Source organism: Neomonachus schauinslandi, chromosome 5 (genome assembly GCF_002201575.2).
Source record: "Neomonachus schauinslandi chromosome 5, ASM220157v2, whole genome shotgun sequence".
Classification (NCBI taxonomy): Eukaryota; Metazoa; Chordata; class Mammalia; order Carnivora; family Phocidae; genus Neomonachus; species Neomonachus schauinslandi.
The window spans coordinates 803008-821703 of NC_058407.1; the positions used below are offsets into that span (position 1 = coordinate 803008).

Below are 18696 nucleotides of genomic sequence, written 5' to 3' on the forward strand. Positions count from 1 at the left end.
GTGTGCATGTACACGTGTGCACGTGTGAGTGTGTATGTGCATGTACATTGCGTGTGCGTGCATATACATGTGTGCGCGTGCATGTGTGGTTGTGTATGTGCATGTACATGTGTGCACGCGCGCATGTGAGTGTGTGCATGTACACGTGTTTGCGTGTGCATGTGAGTATGTGCATGTACACGTGTGCGTGTGTGCATGTGTATGTGCATGTACATGTGTGCGCGTGTGAATGTGCGTGAGAGCGTGTATGTGCATGCACATGTGTGTGCACGTGTGTGTTTGCGCACACGCGCATGGAAGGGTGCACCTCTGCTGCTGGCAGCCCCCGTGCCCCCCACAACAGGGCTTCCTGTACCCTCCCCCGACCCCGAGGGGCTGCAGGGCATCCTCCCTGGCTAGTTGTGTTGTTGTTTTTAAAGTTTTATTTATTTATTTTACAGAGAGAGAGAGAGTGCAAGCATGGGAGGGTGGAGGGGCAGAGGGCGAGGGAGGATCTCAAGCAGACTCCCCGCTGAGTGTGGGTCTCGATCCCATGACCCTGAGATCACGACCTGAGCCGAAATCAAGAGTCAGATGCTCTACTACTGAGCCACCCAGGCGCCCCCCCTGCCCACTGCACATTCTTATGCGTCATATTCTTGGGATTTTTTAATTGATGACCTGGAATTTGGTTCAGCGATACCTTTAATTTTTTAGTTATGCAAAAAAGAGTGACCCCTGTCTTGTTTTCCAGATCCCTAACTTTCAGATCCTGTTTGTGTCCACGTTCGCCATCACCACTTCCTGCTTGATCTGGTTTGGGTGCAAACTGGTGGTGAACCCCTCAGCCATAGACGTGAGTCCCCGGGTGGGGCCGTGGGTCTTCCTGCTGCCACGGGTGCCGGGGGCTCTGGTCCCGCTGAGTCTGGGCCTGAGAGGGTGCTGTCACTGGGTTGGAAATGTGCAGTAGTCACACGGTAGGTACACGAGCGTCCTAGCTCTGGAGTCCAGCAAGTTTTGAGAATTTTATTTATGCTTTTGAGAGTGGTCTTTGATTGTTGCATCGATTCCAGTGGATGGATTTGTCGATAACATCTTGAATGTCTTTTTTACCACGTATTTCATCAAATCTGTGATGCTGTTGATTGGACGGTGCACTGTCACTTTGTGTACAGCTAAGAAAAGTGGAAAAACCTTCCCATTTAAGCGATGATACCAGAAGAGAAGAGTCTCCTACAAAAGAGGACTCATCAGAGATACCTCAAAAAAACAAACAGAAAAGCCTTGTTTTATGGGAAATGTTGAACTCCATACTCTCAAGGTCAGGAAGAGGATGGGGTGGCCCTGAGGAAGTGTCAGCCAGGCCCCTGAGGCAGAAACATGAACACGCTCCCCTGGACTTGGGAGGGACACTCCTGTCACCGTTATCTGCAGACGAGGGCATTCCCGCTGACTTTACCTTAAATTCAGTGCACGTAGCAAGGTCGCTGGGCATGAAAATCAGCGTACAACAAATGGGCCAGCAACAGAACATTTTGGAAAAGTAATTTAAATACAGAAATCATTTTACAGAGATAAGCATGAAGTTCCTGGGAATAAATCAGAAGGTTTGCGAGGCTGATCTGTCCAGAATCATAATCATAAAGTCTTACTGAGAACCAGGGTGTCTTCGTTAAATCAGTCCCACCAGGTGTGTGTGGGGGCGCCTCTCTATGGTGGCAGGACCCAGCGCGTATCGTGACCAAGGGCCAGGGATGGCAGCCCCCTGGACAGCACCTGGGGACTCACCCCACAACCAGGACTTCTTAAACAGCCGTCCCCAGAAGGCAGGGGAGCCCCTGCCGCCTGGGCCGGCCCGGACCAGCCCCACACCTGCAGACTGCAGCCCTGGATGTGGGACTTGCTGGTGCTGCTGGAGCCCGGCCAGGACAGACACAGGAGCTCATGCTGCAAGGGGGACCCCTCCCAGGGCATGTGGGGCGCTCCCGCTGTGGATCCATGGGCGAAGGAGGAAAGCACAGTGCCCCGGGTGGCTGGAGGCACTTAGCCTCGCTGCAGTCAGAGGGGGTCAAGGAAACCACAGGGAGATGCCGTCTCCAGCATCGCAGGGCAGAAGCCATGAAAGGCAGAAGGAGCCTGCCTCCCATCTGGGACGACTCTCACGCCCTTTGGAAACAGTCTGGCGTCTGTTGAGGAACACACACACGGGGACTCCGTGCACAACCCCCCGACAGTGCAGACCCCAGGGAAACATGTGCACACTCGGCCAGGAAGCGTGGCTCTGGCAGCCGTGGGTCTGGGGCCCAAAACCCCGAACCTAAACAGACACTTGGTGTCCGTTCCCTGGACAGTGCCCCCAAATACACAGACTGGGTAGATGGAGGCAGAGAGCCCCACGCCACCCAGCCTTCTGCTCCAGCATGGCCAGTGGCTGCGACGCCGCCTGTCCTGGAGCTGGAACTCCAGTCGCCGCCCCACCCCGGCCAGCGCACAGGAATCATGGGTAACCAGGCCCTCGGGGGACTCCTGGCATGTGAGGGTCAAGCCACAGCGCACTGCAAGTGCTGTTTGTGGTACTGAGGACACGTGCTCTAACGCCTGAACCGTCAGTGTCTGGGGATGCGTGTGTGCGTGAATACGTACTCGTGCGTGCACACACACATACACGTGCATGCGCACACACGCACACACAAGTGCACGCACACGCAAACACGTACACACGCACATGGCACACACAGATACATGCGCACACAGGCACACATATACATGCACACACTCGTGCGCGCACACATACATGTGCACGCACACAACACATGTGCACGCGCGCAGTACACACATGTCATGCACTCGCAAACACGTGCGCGCGTGCACATGTATGCACGCACACGGGCACACACAGACACATGTGCACACACAAACACGTGCGCACACACATGCATGCACACGCACACGCACGCACACACGTGTATGCATGCACACGGGCACACACAGACACATGCGCACACATGTGTGCGCACACAGACACACGCGGAAATAGGAAGCCAAGGGAGGGACATGATGTCTGGGGCTCCCACACGCCTCGTCCCTGCTGCGCCGGGCCCTGGGTGAGCACATCTTGATGTCCCCACACGGTGTACGCAGGAGAGCCCATCTGTTCCCCGCCGTCCCCCATCCAGCTCCCTGTGAGTCTGCGCCGTGTCCTCAGTGGGGCACCGTCTCCCCAGCATTCTTCGGGGGTGGATCCAGGTGGCTCAGCTGCCGTGAGTGGGGCATGTCCACGTGTTTCTGCGGGGTCTCCCACTCCAAGGAGCACACTCTGCCTGCACACGCACAGGAGCAGCCCAGCTCTTGCCCTCCCTGCCTGCTCAGGCTTCTCAGATCCCACAAGCTGCCCTGCGTCTGGCATCACCAACGGTCTTCTGTGCCCCAGGGAGCACCCCAGTGGCAGCTGCTTGTTACTTCTCTTCCCTGGTCTCATCCCCGCTGCTCCTGAGCACCTGGTTCTCTGCTGACCTCCTGAGCTTCCTGCCCCGACAGCTGCCCGGTCTCGCCCTCGGCCCACTGGGAAATCGGTAAATTGAGGTTGTTCTTCTCTCCTCGAGCCCGGGACTTGCGCCCTGCCCTGTCTGTCCATGGGGCACGCTCCCCTCCCCGTCCTTCAAAGCCAAGCTCTCGGACTTCAAGAATACTTCACAACAGGTTTATCGAGTTCCTCCACGGCTGTACCTGGGATTGCATTATGATCATTTTAAGTTTATAAAATAATTTTGTGACAAGTAACATCTTTGTTATGTTAATCATCCTGGGCAAGAGCCTCCGTGGTCCCTCCATGTATTCAGGTCATCTTCCGGGTCCTGTCTTAGGGCCTCAGTGTTTTGTGTATTCTTGGTCAAGTAATCCCTACATCATTTACAGATTTTGTTGCTAGTAGGGTATCTTATTTCTTAAATGATATTTTCAGATGGATTATTGGAGTATAGAAACGGGATTGATTTAATTTTTTTCTTTATTTTGAAATATTTTAAGACTCAAAATAATTTGCACAAATAGTAGGAGAGTTCCCGTGTGCCCCTCCCCAGGTTCCCCAAGCAACAGCGTCCCACATAATCAGCCAAGAGATTGACCTTTGCTGCTGAATATTCACTTAGGTGAATGTTCAAACAGTACCAGTTTTTATTTTTATTTTTTTATTTTTTTATTTTTTATTTTTTTAAAGATTTTATTTATTTATTTGACAGAGAGAGACAGAGAGAGGGAACCCAAGCAGGGGGAGTGGGAGAGGGAGAAGCAGGCCTCCCGCGGAGCAGGGAGCCCGATGCGGGGCTGGATCCCAGGACTCTGGGATCATGACCTGAGTGGAAGGCAGACGCCCAATGACTGAGCCGCCCAGATGCCCCATATTTTTTCTTTTTTAATTATGAAAGGGTGTTGGATTTTGTCAAATGCTGTTTCTGCACCTGTTGAGATTATTTGATTTCTGTCCTTTATCCTATCAATATGGTGTGTCGTATTAATGGATTTTCAGATGTTAAAGCAACTTTACAGTCTTAGGATAAGTTCCCTTGGTGTGGTGTGTAATGCTTGCTATATGTGGCTAGATTTGATTTGCTAGTGTTTTGTTGAAGGTTTGTTTATATATATTCGTAGGAGAGATTTACATATGACTTTCTTTTCATATGATATCACTGGTTTTGGTAATACCAACCCTTTATTTATTTATTTATTTTTAAAGATTTTTATGTATTTGACAGAGACACAGAGAGAGAGGGAACACGAGCAGGGGGAGTGGGAGAGGGAGAAGCAGGCTTCCCGTGGAGCAGGGAGCCTGAAGCGGGGCTCGATCCCAGGACCCTGGGACCGTGACCTGAGCCGAAGGCAGACGCTTAACGACTGAGCCACCCAGGCGCCCCTATATTTATAACGTTTATACATTCCTGATAGGTTGAAACTTTTATCAATGTGTAGTATCCTTCTTTCTCTCATAACTTGTGACTGAAAGTATGTTTTGTCTGACTGTAATAGAGCTGCCCCAGCTCCTTTTTGGATACTGTTTGCATGGATTATCTTCCTCTTATTTTCAGTCTTTTTGTGATGGATCATGTATTTTAATGTATTCTGCCAGTCTCTCACTTCTTTTTTTTTTTTTTAAAGATTTTATTTATTTATTTGAGAGAGAGAGAATGAGAGAGAGCACATGAGAGGGGGGAGGGTCAGAGGGAGAAGCAGACTCCCTGCCGAGCAGGGAGCCCGATGCGGGACTCGATCCGGGGACTCCAGGATCATGACCTGAGCCAAAGGCAGTCGCCCAACCAACTGAGCCACCCAGGCGCCCTCTGTTATAGTTTTGATGTGTAACTCTCGCCAAGTTAATAATGTTCTCTTTAAGTGCTGGTTTACCGTGAGTTTTTCCATTTTAAAAATATAAACAGGAGTTGAAGTTTAATAGTTTAATTTTGCATATGTAAGATGATCTTTCCTCGCTTAGTTTATTTATTAGATGGATAGATTTTTCTGGTGTTGAGCCTTTCTTTCCTGGAATAAACCTCCCCTGATGACAACGGTGATTTTGTAGATATTCAGATATATAGCTGGTACTGTGTTTAGGATTTCTGCATCACCTGGTGAGATGGGCCTAGGTTTCCTTCTGCCACTGGGCCATAAAGTAAACTAGGCAGCACTGATCTCTTCCGTGTTGAGGAACAACGCGATAGGGCGAACGGCTTCTTGAAGGTTGGGTAGAACTTACCTGTAGAGTCTCCCCCCAGAGCTGTTGCCGAGGGAGGACGTCATTATTAGCATCGAAGTTCTGTTTCTTCTTGTGCCAAAGTTTGGCTTTTCTCTTTGATCAAAAATTTCTCCATATCATGCAGTTTTTCAAAATTATGAGCATGTAGTAGCTTGTAAATTGCTCACTATTTTATGTGTGCTATCTATAATTTCTCGTTTTCGTTCCAGAATTCCATTTATGTCTTTATTATAGCTACCTTATTAATCTTCGCAAAGAACGAGCTCTTCTTTGGTTTGTTCGTGGCTGCCATTCTGTTTACTGGTGGCCGTCATTCCCGTGTCTCCAGGGCTGCTTCTGGGTCGGCTGGCGGGGGGCTCGGTGTGCTGTGTCCGTGGTGAGCTGGCAGCCCAGATTAGCTGCATCTCCGGCTTAGCTGCATCCCAGATTTGACACGTAGCATTTCATCCTTGTTTGGTTCTAGGTGTTTGCACGTTTCCTGCTTTGCCCCTCCAGACCCACTTCCCACGCACTGCCTCCCTGTCTGTGCCAGGGAGGTGGCATGTGTGCCCGTGAGAGAGGGAGACAGGACGTTAGCGAGTGGTTAGTGTGTCCGAGCCCTCCGCGGTGTGGTGGGATGGGGGCTGGGTCCCTCTCACGGCCACTCCCTCCCTCCCGGGTCCTCACTGGTTGCGCCACCCTGGTAGGTTTCCCGTGGTTCCGGCTCCTCTGGTTGAACTTCCTCCAGTCCCTCCTCGTGGCTGTCCCTGGGCTTCTTGCCAGGAACCTGATGAAACAGGCCATGGGATTATTTTTTAAAGTCTTCCATTTGTTGATGTTTTCTGATGTTACTGTTATGGTCAGAACGCACAAGCTGTAGTGTAGTTTCTTTGGAATTTACCAAGCTTTATTTTGTGGCTTAATAGATGGTCAGTTTTTTGTTAGCGTTCCACCAAATACTATAAAAGAACAAACGTTCTCTTTTATTTTGCATGTAGGGTTCTGTAGATCAAACATATTAATTTCATCTGATTTTAAACATAGGTTTTATTATCACTCAGGTGTGCTGAGGCCTGCGACCAGGAGACAGCCGCCATCGGGAAGATAGCTTATCACTCACAGCCCCCAGGAGGAGGGGGCACGCCGTGCCCAGGCTGGGGGCCGCTGGGGGAAGCACCAGCAGGCAGAGCGGGAGGGGGACGAGGGCAGGAGCCATTCCTGTGGTTTCCGCAGGAAGGAACGGACAAGGCAGGTGAACAGGCTTAGGACTGGCCTGTGTGAATACCGACCACGGGTTCCCGGGCTCCCCTGGTTGTCGGGCACCTGCCCTGGGTGGTGGGAGCAGGTGAGGGAGGCGCCGAGGGTGGGAGCCCCAAGAGGGGGTGGTGGGCCGGGGCTCTGGGTCGGCTAGTTTGCATACCCTACAGTTAAATTAACTTTTTTTTCCTTTCTTTTAGCATTTTGTTCTATGGTTATTAACAGAGATATAGATTTCTATAATTGCCAACACAATCAAGATATGGAACAGTTCTACCACCCCCAAGGCCCCGGTCTCTTCAGTTTTTGGCAATTATACATAGAGCTGTGTAAAGGCTCACTGATATGAACTTAAGTTTTGTATCTTTAAATACCCAGGAGGGGCAAACCACTAAGGAAGGTTTAGATCAGGGATCAGCAGACTACAGCTCAATGGCCAAAGCCAGCCTTTGGGCTAAGAATGGTTTAGAGAGAGAGAATCAGAGTCAGAGGGGGTGTGAGGCCCCCGGGCCTAGCATCTGGCCTTTGACAGGAAAAGCTGCCCGGAGCTTTGAACAGACTTCTAAACCTGTCCGCGGGATTGTCTACATTTACAGAATAAAAGTGAAAAGAGCCTGTTTCATAGACATATGTGTTCTCTTTTGGCAGATAAATTTTAATCTGATTCTGCTCCTTCTGTTGGAGCTTTTCATGGCGGCCACGGTGATCATCTCAGCACGATCGAGCGAGATGCACTGTAAGCAGAAGGTGGGTCCAGCCCTGCGCTGCGCGGGGCACACGCCTGGCTCCCCAGAGCACAGGTCCACAAGAGGGTAGGCTGCCCCAGGACGCCCCATGCAGCCCCACATCTCCAGGGAGTCATGAGGCTCATGGCCTCAGGGAGGCAAAGTGGAAGATGCAACACGACTTCCCCATCGTGTGATTCTGGTCCAGAGCCCAGCGTTTCCCGTGGAGAGACCAAGTCCGCTGAGCATGTCACCTTGAGCACCAGGACTGCAGCGGTTAATCCCGTTTTCACAGGCAGGGAGAACATCTGAACTCAGAGCACAGCCAGCCGGTGCCGAGAGCAGGGGCGGCAGCTCACCTGGGGTGCACCCCCCGCCCCTCCGCAGCACCTGCGAAGTCACCAGACCAAACGTGTTGTTTCCTTTCAGGGTCCCATGCTGGATAGCACCAACATTCTGTATGAAGTGGCATTTCCTGCCCGGGTCCTGAAGTCCTACTCAGTAAGATAGTCTTTCCTCTCTGCCTGTTGTTTTCCTTTACGTGGGGGAGGTCCGTGATGACACAGCGTCCTGAGTGACCCTGTGTCCCCAGGGAGTCCTTAAGTTCACCCTCTTCCTGCCAGGAGGGTCCTGGTTGGAAGGGTAGGTGACGTGGCCACCCCCTCTGGTTGCCTGTGTTCCCGGACTTGTTCTGATAACCCCCCGCTCTGAGCGTGGCGTTCCTCGTTTCTGCTTTGGCTCTGGAGCTTTTGGCTGGGGTTTGGAGCCGTGTCCCCAGACACGTACAAGTTTCCTTCTCACGTCGCTTAGCGACCCTGCATCTGCTGCAGGTCCTGGCCGTAAAGTCTGTGTTGACTGGGTCAGCGGTTGGCCCCACGGGCTGTGTCTTCCTGCCCCGACGCTCAGCTCCGCTTGTGTTTGGGGGCGCTTCTGTCAGCAGCCCGGGACTGCCACCCTCTGTGTGGCCTCGTGGACGCAGATCCTCACGTGGGGCCTGCGTCACCGCACTGCCACGTTTATACTGAGTTATGCCACCTCTCTGTTTTCTGGCTTCTTTGCCTTCTGCCGCCTTTCCTGCCTGTCTTTGAATTGGTGGGAGCGTCGTCCCTCCTTCTGCTTTTTTCCTTTTCCCACTAATTTTGAATTGGAAACTAGGCATTTTTCGATGTTCTCTTAGAGGTTATCATCAGCATTTCAACATGCTGGCTCCTTTGCCTTCTTCACGCCCCCTGTCCACCTGCCGCACACGACACGCTTTCCCTGGGTGACCCCGCCTGCGTGCTCTGCCCCCCAGGTCATCGAGGTGATTGCCGGTGTCTCTGCCGTCCTGGGTGGGGTCATCGCTCTGAACGTGGATGATGCTGTCTCGGGGCCGCACCTCTCAGTGACGTTCTTTTGGATCTTAGTGGCCGTGAGTACACCCTGGGGGCCTCATTGTCTGATGAGCAATTCTGTCGTCGCTTACCGAAGTTAACGTTGCTCAGTGTTGAACTGAAATGCCCAGCGCCTCCCATTCGTGGCCACAGGCAGCCTTGGCAGGTGTGGGCTCCTCACCACCACGTGGAACAGTTGAGATCGACCCTGCACGCCCGCAGTCCCACTGTCATGTGACAGGCCCCGTGCTCTCAGGCGTGGTCACCCCAGGGCTGCTCAGCGCGTCCCTGCAGGAGGGGCTGGTTTGTCCCACGCTGCTCTCCAGGGCCATCCTGTGTGAGCAGACAGGACGCAGTGAGCATCCCTGGCCTCGTCCTCGTGCTCTTCTTCCTGGTGCTGCCCGACGGCCTGTGCATTCAGCCGCAGGAAGGCCGGGACTGGTGTCTCCTCCAGACGCCGGGGCTGGACTCCTGCTGCATCCCAGGGCTCAGAGCAACACCGTGGGCACCTGTGCCCAACCTCGCTGAGCCCTGGGAACCAGCCGCCGTGCTCCCCGAGGACTGGAGCCTGGGGAGAGAGAGGACGTGGCCGGAGCCACGCACCTGGCCACTGGCTGCTAGTGCACAGTGGGGCTTGCGGAGAAGAGAGCGTGCCTCGGGTCTGCCCGGGCCTGCGAGCACAGCTGCGTGTGTAACCTGGGAGGACCTGGGATTACAGCCTCGGGCTACTGAGCATAGAGACCTAACACTCCCCTAACGGTGGTGGAGAAGAGACTCGCCTGAGCAGCCCCGTTGACATGCTCGGTGACCACACATCACAGAGGACGTGGCCGTCGCCCCCAGACCGGCCTCCCTGGGCCTTCTCCCCAGCTGTGGAAGAACTGGCCAGGGGCGGGGGGGGGGGCGGCGCGTGGAGAGGAAAGGATCCAGGGGTGGTCCGGGAATGGGAGAGGCCAGTCATAGACCAGGCAGGGGTCCAGGGCTTGGGGCCTGGCTGAGAGCCTGTCCCTGCAGCGTCCCTGGGCGGGCTGTGTGTGTGGTCTCCTGCCAGTCCGGCGCCTGGGGCTGGAGGAGTCATCCAGCAAATCTGAGCCCCGCTCTTGGCTTGTTGGGGCCACCGAGTCTCTTCCTAACTGTCCGCTCTGCACCCACAGTGCCCCCTGCTTCCAGCCAGAGAGCTTGTTGGAACACCTTCGCCCCTATGCTCCTTAGAGGAGCAGGCTGGTGGCCCGGCCCACCCACCCCTGCAGCCATGCCCACACCCCGGCCCCACGGGGCTCCCCTGTCGTGCCCACGCCGGCACCTTCAGAGTGCTGCTCCCCTCTCAGTCCTCCTGCTGCGGAGCCTACCATGTCCCGCTCAGCCTCAGCCCGAGCCCTCCCAGCGTCCAGGGGTCCGAGCCGCTCCCACGCAGGGCGTGGCCGTTTCCTGTGTGGGCATGTGGCTGGGCAAGTAGAGCTTGGACACACTTGGGGCCGCGGGTTCAGCGGGCTGAGCGGGCCGGCACCGGGCTCCTCGGGAAGGACGCGTCCTCCTGCCGTGCTTCCCTGTTCCGGGATTGCGTGACCGGGATTGCGTGAGAGTAAACCAGTCCCGTCCAGTAAGACGCAGCAGACCTGTATCAGCTGCAAAGGGGCAGGGGTGCGGTGCAGTGGGGCAGGGTCAGCGTGGTGGCTGGTCCCGGGGCTCCCTGAGCCGACCCGGCTGAGGCCACTCTGCAGCCCGCTGCTGTGCTCTTCAGAAACCCCCGCGTCGGCCGGAGGACGAGGGTCTCTGGTCAAGGAGACTCTAAACGCAAAGCAGGGTCACTGATTGCCACCCGAGCCGGGAACAAAGAGCGCCTATGACAATCGGGAGGCTCTGGACACGGGCCGCGCTGTGGAATCCGTGTGAAAGTTCCCCGGTGGGTGCTGGTTGAGGGGTCCCGGAGAACGCCTCTGTCTCAGCCGGCGCGCGCACAGCTGCGGAGGGCAGGCGGCCCGTCTCGGCCGGTGGAGCGATCCTGGGGCGGCTCCTCCAGCTTCTCTGCAGCCTCGGGGAGGCCACCCCGCTTCCGCCCGACCCGGCCCGGCCCCGCCGGCCCCGAGGATGCCGCCCCTCGAAAGAGGAGAGCCCGTGTGGGAGCCGACCTCCTCAGCCATCCCCTCTGAGGCGTGTTTTCTTTCCTCCTAGTGTTTTCCGAGTGCCATTGCCAGTCACGTCACAGCCGAGTGTCCCAGCAAGTGCCTGGTGAGTGAGGCCCTGTCCCCAGGTGCCCGGCCCCCTTCCCGGCTGCCACGTGACGGGCTCGCGCCCCCGGCCACAGCCGTTAAACGAGGGCGGACTGCCTGTGGAAACAGGTGGAGATTCAGGAGAGAGTCCTGGACGCAGCAAAGGGAGGGGGACACGGCCCGCCAGCCTCAGCCTGCGTCCCTGCATCCTGTCAGGCGGTCCACTGGCTGACAGGGACAGCTGCTCAGTCAGCCCGATCGCCCTGCATTCGTACTCTGCAGCACCCATGTGCCGTGCGCCCCGGAGCAGCCGGCACCATTGTCTGACGGGCGCGGGGTTTGGCGAGGGCGCGGGGAGAGGCCATCTGCGCGCGTCACCCTCCCCACGGAGGGGATGCTTGTGTAGCAGTTGGGGAACTTGCGGGACACAAGCCACGCCTGGGGTTCACGGGAGCCTCCGGCAGAACCCAGACGCAGATGTGGAGCGGCGGCGGTGAGGCCGCGGCTGCCAGGCCCGGCGGGCCGGCTGGAACGGAGCTCGCGTCTGCTTCCATCAGGTGGAGGTGCTGATCGCCATCTGCAGCCTCACGTCCCCGCTGCTGTTCACTGCCTCTGGGTACCTGTCATTTAGCATCATGAGAATCCTGGAGCTCTTCAAAGATTACCCGCCGGCCATCGAGGTATGTGTCCTGGGAACTCCGTGCGGACGTGGTGTTGCTGTCCGGGGGAGGAGTTGCCCAGGACGGGTGGCCCGGCCGAGCGTCCGACCTGCCGGAGCCGCTCCCGCCTGCGGCCTGAGCTGCACCTCACTCCTTCCCTCTGACAGCCAGGGGTCTGTGCTCCGCTCTCTTGCCCGTGCCGCCCCAGCCCTGCTCCGCGCAGGCTGCCTCTTTTTCTAAGTGTGGGCTATTCTGCCCGGTCTCACAGCCCGCCTGGACACCCTTCCTTTCGGTGCTCGTGGGGCCTCCGGGCTCGCTGTAGAATCCATTCTTCATCTAGGCGTATGACAACCTTGTTGGGATTTCTGTTGGAATCCTGTTAGGTTTATAGATAAATCTGAGGAGAATTGAGAGCCTTTTCACATATGAACACGCCTATAACTAGGACTTTTCTAGAATCTCTCCGCAGGCTCAGACACACGGCACTAAGCTTATCGCTTAGATACCTTGTCTTGTTACCCGTATGTGTGGTATTTGCTCCCAAATGTTTATCATGAGAAGTTTCAAATATACAGAAAAACGGAAAGAATCCTGCAGTAAACACCAAGATTCCCCAGCAGTTTACGTGTTGTTTGTACACGCGTGTTTACACTGACGGCTGGGAGCACACACGCGCGTCGCTTCTGGGAAGCCTCTGAAAGGGAGTGGCAGGTGTCCGACCACGGGACCCTTCCCCGTAAACACTTCAGCGTTTCCCAGGGGGCTGCTTCCGCTCCCCACAGCCCCACGCAGTGTCGCCTTCAGCCGTGCGCACGGACCGTCCCAAGCGCGTGCCTCACGGCCGAAGCTTTCGGAGCAGGGCCCAGCCGAGGGCCACAACTTGCCCTCAAGTCTCTCGATTCAGCACAGTCCCCGCCTCTTCCCCCATGACACTGACGTTTTGGGTTCCAGGCCACGTGTCTGGGAGAAGGTCCCACGTGTGGATCTGTTTCCCGTGGTGCCAGTGGGAGTGGGGTCAGGACCACGTGTGGTCACCTCCCGCCTGGTTTGGCAGCAGCTGCCGGCGTGCTGGGGTGGGGGGGTGGGGCTCTCACAGGAAGGAAATAACCGTGACCGCCGTGTGACCTGCAGATGCCACGGCCAGCACCTCGCATGGGCTTGGCCCTGGCGGCTGGCCTTGCCCGAGCCGCTGTTTTACACTGAGGGGTGAAGAAAGGTGACGGATGCCTGGCTCTCGTGTCCCGCATCCCCGATGAGCTGGCACGCGGTGTGACCGGCGGTGCCCTTTCCTTCTGAGCGTCACCGAGGACACACGGGCTTTCATTATTTGTACGGTGCTGCAGCCATTTTTCTCCGGTGCCCAAGCTAGCCCAGCCGTGGCCAGAGGGAGCCCCTGCTCGCAGTCACCTCGTCCTGCCCCCTGCCCCTGGCGATCCCAGGCCCCGTCAGAGGGGACCGTACACACAAGTCAGGACCTGGGGGCTCTGTGCGCTCATTCATGCTGGGGCATCATTGCTTCTAAGCCTCTTCAGTGGACAGAGCTGAGAAATCTAGATTTTAAAGATCCTGAATTCAAAATGTATGTACTTGGGTTTTGTTAACTTGTGTTATTTTATATTTGTATCCCTTTTCTCTTTCTCCAAAAATCTTGTTTCCTGATAACATTGAACGTGTTTACTGTTTTATCTTATAACGCACGTAAAATGTTCGCAAGGCCATCACCAGGGCCACCAGCGGCAGCACCCCTGCCGAGAAAGTCTGCAGCCTCCTCGGACCCCACTTAGGAGGTGGCCTCGCTTGCTCGATAAAGTAACCCCTTCTCTGGGCATGGCTGTATGTTGGAAAAGTGCTCAAATGTAACCTTTTCTGTCTGTACCACCCAGGCTGGGAGCTCTCCCGTGTCTTCATGACGCGTGCGCACGATGACGTCGGGGCAGGGAGGGGCCGCTCCCAGCCATCTGCTGAGAGGAACAGCTCAGTGCTCACAGAGGTTTTGGGTCTGTGCGGTGCGTCGTTAGGACGTGAGCTCGGAGAGGGACTGCCGGTCAGAGGGTGGACACAACTGTAGTTCTGTTAGATGGTGACAAGTCCCCCTCACAGGAGGTCCCGTGTTCCCGCCCAGCGCTGGCCTCGTCCACAGCCTGGCACGGAGGCTTGCCACACGGTTTTGTCATGCGGGCGAGGCCGCGCACCCAGTGTGGCTGCCATGGTGTCTCTCTGGACACGAGTGGCCGTGGACTGCGCCTGGCGGTGCTGACCCCTCGTTCCCGGTGAACTCGCTTCTGTGCCCTGCCCACTTTCCAGGGGCTTGGAACTCGACCAGGATTTGGGAGGCCTCCGCGGGGCAGCTGTGATTTTTGTCCCGAGGAAGTTTCTGTTTGTTTATGTCGTTAAGTTTGTCAGTATCTTGCTTGATTGCTTCTGGATTTTCCGTGGCGATGGGAAAGGCTAGTGCTTGCGTCCGGCAGGAGTTTGCCCCAGAGCACGAGGCAGCCGGCCTTTCTGTTGACTGGAACGCCCACCTCCTCCGCCCCCGTCTGAGATGCTGCCCTGATGACAGCTGAGCTTCTGTCCCTGTCGGGGCCCATTTCTGCGCCCAACGTCTCACACGTAGTCTGGTGCCGCCCTGTTCTGGTCGTGGACGTTTGCCGGCCGGCTTCACCAGCTGGCTGCTGCTTGCCCAATTACCCGTCACTGCTTCTCAGGGTTACCTCACTTTTGTTGCATGTTTGTTTTTCTGTGTACGTTTTCAGGTTGCCTGGCGGCAGAAAGCACTTTTTTCCTTAAACTGGGCTTGTGGTTAAATTTGTACCTTAACTTGAGGAGAGCTGTTTCCACAGTGACGCTGTACGGAGCTGGAGTTTTGTGTTAACATTTGGTTGCTTTGTGTCTCAGCCGAAGGGGAGGGGGCTCCGCCTGCTTTCCCATCACCCCCGCGGGCGCCAGACACTCCCCAGACGCCTTCCCTCCAGCAGCCACCAGCCTCCGCTTCGGGAGAATCTGCTGCTGCCGTCCGTGTGCTTCTGCCCAGGGGCCGCGGGGCAGACTGCTCCCACGCGCCTGGTGGCTTCACCCCACGTGGACACCCTCTGTCACCACACGGGGCTCTGCTGGTGGTTGTTTCAGGCCGTTTTCATGTTATCTGTTAAACCCAGGACAACAGAACTTAGAGCAGAATCGATTTTCTCGACTCCCTCGACTACGAGCGGACGTGCGCGTAGCTGGCGTCGATTCACACAACTCAGCCGAGTTCTCTCGGGAGGCCGCAGGGCCCGGGGCGCTGCCTGTGTCGCGTCCCTCGGCTGGAGGGCGCGGCCTGTCCCACGAGGCCCGGTGGCTGAAGGCCCGGCAGGCCGCAGGGCTCACCACCCGTTTCTCGCCAGCAGTCCTACGACGTGCTCCCTCTGCTGCTCATGCTGGAGCTGCTGCTGCAGGCCAGCCTTAACACTGGCACCGTCATCCAGTGTGTGCGCTTCAAGCTGGGCGCGTCCTGGGATGCCACGCAGACCGGCCGGCAGGAGCGCCCAGTGGGGGAGGTGAGTGGCCTTGGGCGCCGTGACCGCCCTGCGCTGGTGGGGTGGCCCCACATACAGATCCATTCCTGAAAGGATTATGGACTGAATGCCTTCAGTTTCACTCCTACAGACGTGGACAAGAAGTTGCTCAGGACCCACACCGGCCACAGAAGTTCCTTCCCTGGCCCCTGTCGGGGGGGGGCCCCCACCCAGCCCTCTACAGGTGTGGCATCAGTGACCTCTGGCCAGCCTCTCTGTTGGGCTCAAGGCTACCTGGACCATACTCTGCCCCCCACAGCTGGAAGGCTGGGGGTCAGTGTGCTCCCCATGAGCTGCCCCCCAGAGGTGTTTACAACTGTGGACTAGGGAGGCCCCGGTGCTGCAGGGTCCTCCAGGGACTTTGTGCGAGCGCGACCCTGCTCCCGCCATCGGCCCTTGCTCAGCAACCCCGGCCTCTCCATCCTGTCCCGTGCCTGCCTTCCTTCCCTGAGATCTGCAGACGGTGTCCTCTCCTTGTTTTTACCGGTGACGGCTGGTCTCCCGCGGGACGGCGTTGCCCCCAGGCCCTGTAAGAGACCCACCTGGTTCTGGGTAGGGACAGCAACGCGCTGAGTCTGGCGAATGAGACCTCCCACCGGCTTCCAGAAGAGCAGGTCCAGAGGCTCAGGGCCCAGCAGCTGGCCTCCCCGTTCCTGGGTGGGGACCTCAGCCTCAAGCCTTCTCCTTCCCTGGCTGACAGGCCCCTTCTGTGTGGGGGCGCCGGTCCCCTGCCCCCAGGAAGAGCTTGGAGGCCCTCACCCCGCCCCGTGGTGTCTATCCTTGCCCCGTCAGGGAGTATTTATTGGGCACCTACTGTATGCAGATGCTTCTCTGTCTGCTGCTGGGATGCAGCCCCCGTGTCCTCAGCAGTCAGGCAGAGGCTCATGGTGGCCCCCCACCCACCCCAGAGCCCACCCCTGTCCAGGCTGCATTCCTGGGGGGACGTGGGTGGCAGAGGGTCAGGGACGTCCGTGTGCCCCCTCCCAGGAGTCCAGGGCTGTTTCCTGTGCTTTCACAGGCTGAGAAAAGCTCTCAAGGTAACAGGTTCCCGCCTGCCTGCTGCCGCGGGGTGGGGGCGGGGGCGGGGGCAGGAGAAATGACACTCTGCCTGTTTGGCCACAGGTATCCAGAAGCCCCCTGAAGGAGTTCGACAAGGAGAAAGCGTGGAGGGCTGTCGTGGTGCAGATGGCCCAGTGAGCGTGGGGCAGGGAGACCGAGGCAGAAGCAGGGCCCAGCCTGGCTACCACCGTCTAACCAGGCCAGGCTGCAAGGTGGCGTTTTCATAGAGTAGTTTAATTCTGCTTACCACCAGTCTGTCAGTTCCTGGCTCCCGAGGCACCACCTCGCAAGCAGTGGGGCCTGCAGGTGAGGCCGGGCTCGTGCGGAACGAGACCCTCTCGGGCTGATACGTGGGCTCGGATGTGTGGACAGCCCCCTTCTGCTCCTCCGGCCCCTGGCCGGCTTCCCTGGCCTGTTCCCGTTGAGCAGACAGCGTACGCGCTGTGCGCAGCCCCACACAGGTCTTACGGGGTTTCTCTCCTGAGATGCGCCTGGACCAGAGCCCAGCACTGCTTCTGACAAGAGAGCACAGCTGTATGTTCCTGTCTTGTCCCCGCAGCCAGGGGGCCCCTTGTCCCCAGGGCTGTGGGCACACGGCAGCCCCACACCCACAGCTGTCCCTCTGTGAAGCCCACGTGCCCAGATGCCTGCCCTCTCTCTGTACCTGACCTGGTCATTCCGGAAGGACCCTGCCTGCTCCGTGGCGCTGGTGCCTGTCCTGCCCGGTGTGCAGAGACCCACATCAGCACTGGCCGTCTGCACTTGCACCAGGGGCTTTCTACGCTAGGCGTGGCCCTAGCCACTGCCACAGCTCAATGTTCTTTGTGGTGGGGCCACGTCCAAGGCTTGGAAAAGCTGGGCTCCATTTCCCGGTCCCATTGGCCTTGGTGATGCGGGTGCGGTGGGTCCCTCCCTCCTGTCATGGGTTCTGCCTCCACTCCCATTACCATGTTCAAGATACCAGACGGATGGAACCCTCACAGGGTCGTCTCCATGCAGGCTCCAGCCCAGTCCATTTCCTAACCTTACTCACCTGAGGTCAGGCCCAGGCCGGGGGTCTCCTCCGTCTGTCACTGCCCCCGCCCAACAGCAGAGACAGGGTGGGTGTGAGAATAACATCTGCTTTAGTTAAAGTCATGGCCCAAAATTAGTTTGTGTGCCATCTCCTCGTCCCCGAGTATACCCGAATTTCTGGAAGCACAGTTAGCTTTTCCCAATTGATACGGGCGCTGATAAATCCCCAGTGAGCTGGGAGCACCTTCTGAAAGTGTTCCAGGAACTGTCTTGGGGCCGTGCTTTCATTCACAAGGCTACCCACCTCTTCTCCCCGTAGAAGGAGCGGGCGGCGCTCTGCGCTGCTGAAAGGTGCCGACATTTGCTCTTTGCTGAGCTGAGGTAGCCCATTAGTGAGGGCTGCCTGGGGCTGGCTGGGTGTAGACCTAGGTGTGGATTCCAGGGTCCTCCCTGGTTTCTCATTTCTGAGCCCAAGTGACTGGCTGCCCGTATTCACGAGCACTCATGACGAGCTGGGTCATTTTGAAACAGGAGGGAAGCAGGTGAGACACAGGAGAGGGGGACTGTCCTCCGAATGGCAGCGATAGCCTGTTCACGCACATGTGCGCGCCCCCTGCCGCAGTCCAGGTCCCCTCCCCTTCCTGCGGCCTCCGCACTGGGAGGCCAGGGGGATCTGCTCAGCAGCCTGGGACAGGAGCCAGAGAAGTAGCGTAGGCCACGCTGATGTCCTGGGGACAGAAAGTCTGAGTCTTAGAGACGGAATTAGACGCCTGGGGGCTTAGCACCGGCTTGTACTTTATTTCTGAGAGCTTGAGAAACCCAGGCAAGTGGGGTTTTAGACATTTATAATTCTGTCTGTCCACTTTCATTTTCGTCTGATGTTGTTTAGTATCTCCTGCGCAATAAACGCTAACATGTAAATGCGGCCTCTTTCATTTTGGGTCTCTCAGGGATCTCTTTGCCCAGGTTCTGAAAAAGAGAGGTAAAGCACAGGAGGGCTGGTGGAGGTGAGGGCCATCCTTTATTTTGTGATTTATGTGAGGCCACGTGGAGGTGGGGACTGGTGAGCGCTTGCTAGTGAAGACTGGAAAGGGGCATAACATCACCTACCTGCCCAGGGGGGGGCAGTTCCCCTGGGCAG

General features: G+C 57.0%; 1 protein-coding gene across 1 annotated transcript in view; it reads left to right on the top strand.

The window, feature by feature from the left end:
* The window catches only part of MLC1 (modulator of VRAC current 1), a 20594-nt gene extending 3908 nt beyond the window's left edge, over positions 1-16686 (top strand). Inside the window, exons 5-12 of the mRNA XM_044915760.1 lie at positions 734-835; positions 7610-7708; positions 8116-8187; positions 8981-9097; positions 11232-11288; positions 11827-11949; positions 15312-15464; positions 16605-16686. Of these exons, the coding sequence (XP_044771695.1) occupies positions 734-835; positions 7610-7708; positions 8116-8187; positions 8981-9097; positions 11232-11288; positions 11827-11949; positions 15312-15464; positions 16605-16679 (798 nt within the window). The 3' untranslated portion in view covers positions 16680-16686. The remainder of the gene's footprint in view (positions 1-733; positions 836-7609; positions 7709-8115; positions 8188-8980; positions 9098-11231; positions 11289-11826; positions 11950-15311; positions 15465-16604) is intronic.
* The last annotated feature ends 2010 nt before the right edge of the window (positions 16687-18696 follow it).